The sequence below is a fragment of the Microtus pennsylvanicus genome, chromosome 5 (assembly GCF_037038515.1).
Source record: "Microtus pennsylvanicus isolate mMicPen1 chromosome 5, mMicPen1.hap1, whole genome shotgun sequence".
Classification (NCBI taxonomy): domain Eukaryota; kingdom Metazoa; phylum Chordata; class Mammalia; order Rodentia; family Cricetidae; genus Microtus; species Microtus pennsylvanicus.
The window spans coordinates 88,044,356-88,055,060 of NC_134583.1; the positions used below are offsets into that span (position 1 = coordinate 88,044,356).

A 10,705-nucleotide genomic window follows, 5' to 3' on the forward strand; every position below is an offset into this window, starting at 1 on the left:
AGATAGGGGGCGAGAGAGCTTGGGTCTGGACCAGAGAAAAGTTTGCTCTGGAGTCAAAGATTGCGGAATCGCGGGGGATGCTGAGTGACTACTGGCCTTCACAGAGGGTTCGCATTTCAGCTGTGGTTAGCTTGCTGTGTGATCTCGAGAGAGTCATGGACCTCTGTTTCCTCGTCTGTAAAGTGCAGTCCAGGTGGTGGCTGCAGGCCATCTTAAAAGCTGCCCTTTGGACCTGCGCGCGAGAAACAGACCCTTATTTCTCTCTCACAGTAAAGCTGTTTGGGAAGTTTTCTGGGGTGATGGAGACACCCGAGCTTGGGGCCAGATGATAGGACCAGCCAGGTCTATTAATACCGGCGTGGCTGTAGAGGAGTGTGGGGAGAATGTGCTGAGCCGGGAAACCCCGACGCCACGGGTGCTGCAACCCAATCCTCCCGAAGTGGCAGCCAGCCAATCCAGGGGGCGTGGCCCTCGCAGCACGCTGGGCAACCACTTCACTTTGACACTGGGCGGCAGCACCAACCGGATTTCGAAATGTTTCGACCAGCCAATCACTTCTCTGTGTCTGTGGACCCTCCCTGCGAATCTGAGCAACGCACCCTTGTAGATATCCCATTGGTCGTGGCAGACGCCCGTCCGCTGCTAAGCCCGCCCCAATACGGAAGCGGTGGGGTCCCAGCGATCTGACGGCGGGTGGGTCGGAACCATGGGGGAGCCCTGGGCGGCTCGGGGCGCAGAAGGAGCGCCCACGCAACTGCCGCTGGTGCTCACCGCGCTGTGGGCCGTCGCCGTGGTCTTGGAGCTGGCCTATGTGATGGTGCTGGGGCCCGGGCCGCCTCCGCTGGGACCCCTGGCCCGGGCCTTGCAACTGGCGCTGGCTGCTTATCAGCTTCTTAACCTGCTGGGCAACGTGGGACTCTTCCTGCGCTCCGATCCTAGCATTCGGGGCGTGATGCTGGCTGGCCGCGGCCTGGGCCAGGGCTGGGCGTGAGTGTCGGGCACGGGGGTCTTCGGGCGGAAGGGGGTTCGGAGGGTCAAGGTGAGTGGGGGCGCTGGGACCAAGAGAGGCCCCAGAACTTGAGTTGTCAGAAACCAGATGACATTAGCATTCGGGTTGTTAGAGCCAAAGAATTCCTTTAGAACCTGGCATCCGCTACTTATTCATTTAGATGCTGAGCGGGCACTGTTCCGGAGACTCAAGTAAAAACAGATGTCCGACCTCCTGGAGTTGATTTCAGTTGCGGAAGGGTCAGATACTAAATAATAAGCCCAATAAATAAGCAAATTGTGTAAAAGTGATGGTAAAAGATGATGTGAAAAAACAGATCATGCTAAAAAAGGCGAGGAGCGCAAGTGTCAGTTGTTTTTGTTATTTTTGTCTGTATTTATGATGTGTGCCCAAGTCCAGTCTTGGGTGCTACGGCGCACATGTGGAGGTCAGAGGACAACTTTTGGGAGTTCTGTCCTTCCATTTGGGTTCTGGAGGCTGAATGGGTCATCAGGCCTTGCAGCAAATGCCGTTAACTACTGAACCATCTCCCCAGCCCAGAGTTTCAGTTCTAAATACATGGTCAGTTTTCAGCACAAGATCTTTAGGTGATGGATTTGTTAATTAGCTCGATTTAGTTAACTCGCATTTTACTAAAAATCCAGAGCATATGCAAATATGTTAAGACTAACTCATCATTTGCAAGTAAAAACAAAAATATAAAAGTAGCCGGATGGTGGTGGCGCACACCTTTAATCTCAGCACTTGGGAGGCAGAGGCAGGTAGATCTCTGTCAGTTCGAGGCCAGCCTGGTCTACAAGAGCTAGTTCCAGGACAGGCTTCAAAGCTACAGAGAAACCCTGTCTCGAAAAACCAAAAAAAAAAAAAAAAGAAAAAGAAAGTAAATAAAGTGGTCAAGGGGGACCTCATTGAGGCATTTGCGCTACGAGGTAGAAGAGTTAGCCACTTGGGAAATTTTGAACTGGTTCCTGGGAGGAGGAAACAGACCGCCAAAGGGCAGAAGCCTCTGTCTGTCAGAATATTCCAGAGTGGAGAGAGGAAAAGAGTTGTTAGTGGCAGAAGCACTTCCAAGTCTTTGAAAACTTTATTTTTCAGTGGGTATGCCTCCTCAGACTTGCAGTGCTGGAGGTCATGGTGCCTGGCAAGGCTGTTCCTGCTTCCCCAACATGGCCACTGGGGCTGAGGTTGGGCGTGGTCTGGGGCACTGAGAGCTGTTGGGGGCACTAACCAACCTGTGGTTCTTCCCCCTCCCCCATCTCTGCAGTTACTGTTACCAGTGTCAAAGTCAGGTGCCACCACGTAGTGGGCACTGCTCTGCCTGCCGTGTGTGCATCCTTCGTCGTGACCACCACTGCCGCCTACTGGGCCGCTGCGTGGGCTTCCATAACTACCGGCCCTTCCTGTGCCTGCTGCTTCACACTGCTGGTGTCCTGCTCCACGTGTCGGTGCTGCTAAGCCCTGCCCTGTCAGCCCTGCTGCGGGCCCACTCAGCTGTCTACACGGTGGCGCTCCTGCTGTTGCCCTGGCTCATGCTACTCACAGGTGGGGAGCTTTCTGAACCTTGCAGCAGCCAGAGACCCTTGCACTGTGCTGGGGACCAAGGTCCCTTTCCATTGGAAGTGGGGTGTCCAGCTGGTTCTCTTGGGCAATGCTCTGGGGACCCAGCCCTAGTGTCATTTAGGGAGAGAGGGAAGCCTCATACCTAACTGAGTGTGAAGAACTGTGCTTTAGGCAGTGGTGGTGGCTTATACTTTTAATCCCAGCATATGGGAGGTAGAGGCAGGCGGATTTCTGGGAGTTCAAGGCCAGCCTGGTCTACAGAGTGAGTGCCAGCATGGCTCCAAAGCTACAGAGAAACCCTGTCTCATAAAATTGAAAAACAAAAACAAAAAACAAAACCCTGTGCTTTACATGGGGCTCCAAGACAAGAACAGAGTTCTTCCTGCAGAGTCAAGGATCCCAGAGCTTGCTACAGAGGAGGAAAGGCTAGTATGAGAGCCCGTTGGGTGTTGAATGCTAGAAGGTTATTTTAGGGGAGATGAACCTAAGTCCTCTGTCCCAGATACCCCAGTCTCTGGAAGCCACTGAGGTGCTCACATTGGTCTCTTTACAAGCTCTTCCATACATTTCTCCATGGTGATGTGTCTTCCGGGGCTAGGTGTTTCTCTGCAGCCATCATAGCCGACTTCACTGTTCCCTGTCACTGACTTGGGCTCTGGGCCTGTCAGTCCTGGGATCTGTTGAAACTGAAAGCACCAAAGCTGTCAGCAATCCTGTTCATGCCTAGATGACTTACTTTGCCTGCGCTCCCTCTGTCCCTCCCTACACAGTCTTGCTATGAAGCCCAGGCTGGCTTTGGACTCACCATCCTCTTCCTCAGCTTCCAAGTACTGAGGTTGTAGGCATGTGCTCACTCTTGGCTCCCATTTCTAGGCCTCCATCTGTGTTTCACTTCGCCAACTCTCACATCCACACCTACTTTGTTTGTTTGTTGGTTGGTTGGTTTTTTGTTTGTTTGTTTGTTTTTTGAGACAGGGTTCTCTGTAGCTTTGGAACCTGTCATGGAACTCACTGTGTAGACCAGGCTGACCTCAAACTCACAGACATCCACCTGCCTCTGCCTCCTGAGTGCTGGGATTAAAGGCGTGCACCACCACACGCTGGCACACCTACTTCTTGTTAGAACCCAGAATGTTTCATCTCCGTTAGCCATCCCTTTTTGTTTTATTTAATTTTTTTCTTTTTTTTTATGTGTTTTTCCTGCTTGTATGTCTGTGTGAAGGTGCTGGATCCTTGAGTTATAGACAGTTGTGAGCTGCCATGTGGTGCTGGGAATTGAATACGGGTCCTTTGGAAGAGCAGTCAGTGCTTTTAACCACTGAGCCATCTCTCCAGCCCCCCCATCCTTTCTGGGCCCTCCACCTTCTGTCCTTTCTGCTTGGTTGTTACCTTCCTATTCATCTTGCCTGTCCCATCTTCACTGCTGCTGTCTTCAGGGGTCCTTCATTTCTGTCTTTATCCTGCCACTCTCTCAAGCATCCTAGCTCATCTTCCTTCCCCTGGCTACTGAAGCAGCCAGATATACATGATGCCGTATGTTCGTGGCTAGGTTCACCTTATTCTCCATTTGAAGCTCAGGTGGCAGGAGCATTGAAAGTTTGTGGCCAGCCTGGGTTACATATAGGGCTGAAGGTGAGTCTGAGCTGTGTATTTTTGAGATTTTTATCTCTAAAACAGAGAACAACAATGTTCCTGTGTTCAGCTCTCCCTGGTGGGCTCAAGGACCCACAGTTTTTGAAAGCTGACACCCCACCCCCTTACTAGAGGCCTCTGCTTGTTTTGTCCATTCCTCTTCCTGTGCCCCAGCTTTCTTCATTGTCTTTTTTGGGGTTCCCCTACCTTATATAAACCTGTCCTTATTTTGCAGGTGTGCAGCTGCTTTCTCCCGCCTCCTGCCTCTCCTTGCTCCCACCTGGCTCTGCATGCCCTCCTACAGAGGCCGGAAAACCCAGCTCTCATCTTGCTTTTAGAGGACCCCTCAGGCTCAGGGGCTTCCAGTGCTGCAATCTTGATATGCTTTGCCTTTGGCCTACAGCTCCGACTTCAATATTTCCATCTCTTCCCTCCTTTTTGGTCTTCCTTTCACCTGGTCTCCACAGACTTTGTACCCTCTCGTCTTCCTCCACACACTCTGGCAAGTCTGGCTGCTCTTGGAGCTCCTTCCTCCAGGTCTCTACTGCGCACACATCTGCTGGGCAACAGGACTTCTTCATAAACAGCCAAATCATTGACTCTGTCTAAGAGTCTCTCCTGGACAGGATGTTCTCTCCCCCTTTCATGAAAATAGATGAAATCATTTTCTCTACCCTTACTATTTTTTTTTGCAGAACATTTCTGCCATGGTTTGGGGTGGGTATATGTGTGTGTGTGCATGCGAAAGAAGTCAGAGAAAACCTTGGGCACCTTCCACCTTCTCTTTGAGACAGTCTCTCATTGGCCTGGAACTTTGACAAGGAGGCCAGACCAGCTAGGTGACAGACTATCGGGTCTGCCTGTCTCTGCCTCCCATTCAGTCATCACTGGAATTACAGCTATATGGTACCATGTCCAGATTTGTATGTGGGTCCTGAGGATCTGCTTTCAGGGTCTCATACTTGCAAGGCAAGCAGTTCACTGAATGAGCCATCTCCTCAGACCAAGTACTCTTTTACTGATACAAGACATCATTTTAGTCATTTGGAAGTGTACATTTCATAGACTAGTGTTCTAAATATCTGTATTTAGTATGTAGTGCAGTGCAGCCGTTACCACTGTCTAATATCAGACTATTTCACTCCATGGAGAAATGCTGTGACAGTCAGCAGCCCTCTGGTGACGTCCTAGAGCCCTCAAGCCTGACGGTCATTAGTCTTCTTTCTGTGCATGCATTTGTCCATTCAAGACAGCTCACAGAGATCACATCCCACAACCATGGGCCATTGCGCCTGGCTTCTTTCACTTAGCACAGTGTTTCATGGCCTCTGGTGGTCAGTTCAGCAGGAACTAGCTGCCTGCTGAGGCCAAGATGGTAAAAGATGCTATTCTTTTCCATGTAACATAGATCCCAGGTGTAACTGAGTAATTGAACTTACAGAATGGAGTCCCACCCACTTCCTGGGTGGGAGGAAGGCAGGATTTGGGTTTGGGGAGGCCAGCCAACTGCTATCTGAGACCCTTTTTGTTTTCTCCCCACAGGCAAAGTGTCTCTGGCCCAGTTCGCCTTAGCTTTTGTGGTGGACACATGTGTGGCGGGTGCACTGCTGTGTGGTGCTGGACTGCTTTTCCATGGGATGCTGCTGCTGCGGGGCCAGACCACATGGGAGTGGGCTCGGGGTCAGCACTCCTATGACCTGGGCACCAGCCACAACCTGCAGGCAGCCCTGGGTCCACGCTGGGCCCTAGTCTGGTTTTGGCCTTTTCTGGCCTCCCCTTTGCCTGGAGATGGGATCACTTTCCAGACACCAGCTGATGTGGGTCTTGTGGCTTCCTGAGTCCAGGTAGAGCTAGAACTGACTAGGGAGGAGGGGAGCAGAGGAGGGAGCCGAAGAGCTTGCTTTCAGCTTCTTGCCAGCCGCAGGAAAGAGGCCAGGTCAGCCCTTCGTGCCTGTAGTGTGCAGCTCTAGCTCCCTCCTTGATCCTGCACAGTGTGGCCTCTTCCATATCTAGAGTTCAGACACTGCAACTCGGCCCCTTTTGGCAGAGGAGGGTCTGGCAAGGGGTCTACTTGGCCTGCCTGTCTGCCCCTCTACCAGGCTGGTTCTTGGCCTCCCTAGTCTTTACTGGGTTCCTATCCCTCACTTCATCATTTTGCTTGCTGTTTTCCAGTTCCCATGCTTGTCAGGCCTGGAGACTACAGAAGACATGAGACCCTAATGGGCGGGACCCAGGCCAGGAGAATTCAAATGTGCTCTAGAGGATAGTACTCCAAAGAAACGTCTCTGCAGCAGGGATTTCCAGGGAGCTATTGTAGCTTTCCTGTATGTGGGTTCAGAGTTAGGATCATTGTTTTGTAAGAAACATAAAGCTCTGCTAAGCCATGTGACAAGACTGTGGGGAAGAAATGTAGACTTTGCTGGTCTTAAACTCAAAGAAATCCACCTGCTTATGCTTTATACTTTCTGCTTTTTGTTTTGTTTGTTTGTTTGTTTGTTTGTTTTTGGAAACAGGGGTTCTCTGTGTAGCCCTGGCTGTCCTGGAACTCACTCTGTAGACCAGGCTGGCCTCTAAATCAAGAGATCTGCCTGTCTCTGCCTCCCGAATGCTGGTATTAAAAGACGTGCGCCACCACTGCCTGGCTTTGCTTCTGCTGAGTGCTACGATTAAAACATTCACCACCATGCCTGGACTAAGAGGTTAGATTTGAACCCAGATCTTTGAATCTGCTTTACTTTTCAGAGCTTAACTGAGTAGGAGAAACATGAAGGCAAAACCAACCAGTTTCCAGCTGTTCCAGAGCCTGTGAAGGATGATTTTAATATTTATCTGTGTGTGTGTCTGTGCTCGTGAGTGTGCTTTTGTACATGCATGGGCATGCATATGTGGGTGCCCTTGGAGACCAGAAGAGGGCATTAAATCCCTTGGAGCTGGACTTACAGGCTGTTGTGGGTACTAGAAACTAAACTTGGGTCATCTTTAAGAGAAATATATAGTCTCAACTACTAAGCCATCTCTTCAGCTCCCCCCTTTTTTGGTTTTAGAACATTTTCTATTATATTATTACTATTTATTATCATTATTATTATTGAAATAGGATCACCTTTAGTATCCCAGGCTGGCCTGGAACTTTCTGTGTAACCCTGGCTTCCCTGGAACTTACAGCAAACCGTCTGTCTCAGACGTCAATCAGTGGGAATTGTAGGTGTGGTGAGTCAACACAGCTGGCTTTCAGCGTACTGTAGAAATATGGTACACAGCTAAACATGACTGCTTCAGTACCCCTGGCATCTGTTTGCCATTAGACTCACCAAATAATAGAGAAGTAAAAATAATATAAATTTGTAAAGGGAAAGAAGACAGATGTTTGTATACCAAAGAGCCTGACAATGTTTTGAAACATGACAGAGGTTGGGAGCTTGTCTTAGCAGAGAATTAAAAATCAAAATACATGTTCCTAAAGAGAGGGGAGGGTAAGCAAGGCAGAACTCCCAGCACTAGGAAAGGCGAGGTGAGGCATCGGGCTAACCTTGGATGGGGTATTGGACAGTTTGTATCAGGAGATGTGAGCTGTTCCTCTCCACAGACCTCACCCACCCCTGCAGCCACCCTTCTGGAGTTTGGCGGTGTCTGGGATGTGGTGGTAGGGTGATAAGGAAGACAGATTGGACCAGAGAAGCTCTAGATCTCAGGGACCACAGAAAAGATAGGAATAGGGACTGGGTCACAAATAGAGCTAAAGCCACAGAAAATGTTGGCTGTCGCCTGCAGATAATCATATGCCCTGTTCCCAGGAGCCTACCCTCCTGGTGGGCTTTGCCTAAACTTAGAGGTCATTGCTTGCCACTCAGCATGCTTTGTTACTTTTAAGAGATTAGAAACACATGTGTTGTGTGTAGCAGCTCTGGTGTCCTCTTCTTCCCACCATGCTGCAGAATATCTAATTTCCATGTGTTTTTGAGATATGAAAGGCTCCCTGGAATCCTCACCACAGCTTGTCTGAAGTCCCTGCTGTGCCCTCCATGGTGGGAGAGAAGTGTGCCAGCTCTTTAGATTTGACCAATAAAAGCCCACCCAGAAGTAATCAGTGGAACCAACAACTGTGGGTCAGCTTGGTGAAAACCAGCATCTATGTGAAATCCAGCTTTCCGGGTCATGAACAAGGTTTATCTCCTCATTGAATACTTTCTTAGTTTTTGAGACAGGGCCTCACTTTGTAGCTCTGGCTGACCTAGAACTTACTGTGTAGACCAGGCTGATCTCCAACTTGGAGATCTATCTGCCTCTGCCACCTGAGTGCTGGGACTAAAGGTGTGCACCACCATGGCAGCTTTACATATTTTCAATAAAGTTCTTTCTGGTAAATATGTCTTTTGAGTGGATTCATTTTTGTATTCTATATCTTAGTTATTATACATGACTTATTAAGATATTGCTGAGCACATATAAAGATCACGAGATTTCTTATTTTAATTTATATTTAATTTTGTGTGCATGGAACAACCCGCACCATGCACATGTGTTGAGGTCGGAGGGTAACTTGAGTTAGTTGATTCTAACCACATGGGAGCTGTGATTGAATTCGGATTGACAGGTTTGGCAGCAGGGCCTTTACTGAGCCCCTCTCGATGGTCTCTCATTGTAGGTCCCCCCCACCCCCGAGACAGGGTTTCTCTGTGTAACTTTGGAGCCTGTCCTGGAACTCGGTCTGTAGACCAGGCTGGCCTCAAACTCAAAGGGATCCACCTGTCCCTGCCTCCCAAGTGGCAGCACTTAAAACCCAAGTCCTGGGATTAAAGGCATGCGCCACCACCGCCCTGCTATTTTAAACTTTTATGAGTACCTACATGTATGTATGTGCACCATGTGGGTGCCTAGTGCCAAAAGTGGTGGTCAGATCCCCTGAAACTGGAGTTACAGCTGTGAGTCACACCACATGGGTGCCAGGAACAAAGTCCAGATCCTTTACAAGTGGTCTTAATCACTGAGCCCCCCACAGCCCACTTCTAACTTTAAGGGAATCGATTGTTTAATTAAATAAGTTCGCTATGTTTTAAATTAGATGCTATTAGGCTACACACATGCAAAAATTAAATGCATCTCTGAAAGGACACTACAAGGACTGAACAGAGGAATAGAGAACAAAGAAACGGGTTAGAAGAGAAGAAAACTAAGATCAGTTCAGTCCTCCCAGGAACCGCTTACCTGGAGCCCCAGAGAGCACAGCACAGCCCTGGAAGAAATGCCCATCCATCACCACCTCACAAAGCAACCATCAAGACCCAGTAAAAACAGCACAGAAGCCAAAGGACACAGGAGCTTTGTCTATAGGAAAGTTATTTCCAGCTTTTGTTTACCATCCGAACTATTACACGTGAGCTCAATGCAGCGACGTCCAGATGCGCATGCTATAAAGACTGGAATGGATTTTAAAAAGAATTTACCCATGGCCGTTTTACCAAATGAGGGCAGAATAACAAAGAAGACATGGAGCCCAGGAATATGGGATCTAGCCCTGGATAAGGGAAAAGGGAACGCTCTTATAGGAGTCTACACAGAAGCAAGGTCTGAAGGAAGTGTCCTAAGGAAAGAACTGAGGTTGGATGGGAAATTTTCAATGGTATATTAAAAAACTAAGCAATAAAAACAAAGTAGATACCAATTCTATGAAAGCATGTAAAAGTTCAAAAGTGGTTATTTAGTTAATTCTCAGCTTTACTAAGACTTTCATGTATCAGTATACACAGCAATGTCAACAGGAAGTAAAGATGACCTAAAACATGGAGAGCAGGGTCTCGAGCACTAAAGCCTCATCTATTACAAAAACCAAAAGATAATGTCGGGGCTAGAGAAATTGCTCAGTGGTTAAGGACCCAGGTTCAGCTGCCAGCACCCACACTGGTAGCTCACAACCACCTGGAACTCCAGTTCCTGGCGATCCAAAACATCTTCTGGCATCCTCGGGCACCTGTACTCACAGACATAAACCCACACACATAATTAAAATATTTTTAAATAAAAGTATATATGTATTTTTAAAACAGTTAATAAAATGGGGAATGGGAAGGGGGGGTTGGGGGCAGGAGAAGGGGAGGGAGAGGGAACTGGGGTTGGTATGTAAAATGAAAAAAACTTTTTCTAAATAAAAAACAATGAAGCCAGGCAATGATGGTGACGCCTTTAATCCCAGCACTTGGATGGATCTGTGAGTTCTAGGCCAGCCTGGTCTACAGACTAGTTCCAGGACAGTCAGGGCTGTTACACAGAGACAAAACAACTTGACAAAAATGGCTGTTGCACAGGATGGTCCTGTGGAAGGAACGGGGAAAGGGCATTTATTTTATTTTAAAATCTATTCCATATCATTGCATGGGTGTGTGCTTCAAATTGGGTATTATGAAAAAAGATACAGACTCTTCTCATTCTTAATGTTCCCAATTCCCTAGTGCTCTCATCCTGTGGAGTGGGCATTCCGTACCGTTTATGCTCATGTTCCTTTCTGTC

The 10,705-nt window shown here is 48.6% G+C and overlaps 1 protein-coding gene across 3 annotated transcripts; it reads left to right on the forward strand.

The window, feature by feature from the left end:
- The first annotated feature begins 647 nt into the window (after window positions 1-647).
- On the forward strand, window positions 648-8,566 carry Zdhhc24 (zDHHC palmitoyltransferase 24). 3 transcript variants are annotated; one of them, XM_075973076.1, is made up of 4 exons: window positions 660-987; window positions 2,274-2,551; window positions 5,744-6,045; window positions 6,374-8,566. In XM_075973076.1, the coding sequence occupies exons 1-3, from the start codon at window positions 707-709 to the stop codon at window positions 6,037-6,039; spliced, it is 855 nt and encodes a 284-aa protein (XP_075829191.1). In that variant the 5' UTR covers window positions 660-706; the 3' UTR covers window positions 6,040-6,045; window positions 6,374-8,566. The 3 variants fall into 3 exon arrangements, with proteins under 3 accessions (XP_075829189.1, XP_075829190.1, XP_075829191.1); XM_075973074.1 differs by having other exon boundaries at window positions 648-987; window positions 4,437-8,566; XM_075973075.1 differs by having other exon boundaries at window positions 648-987; window positions 5,744-8,566.
- The last annotated feature ends 2,139 nt before the right edge of the window (window positions 8,567-10,705 follow it).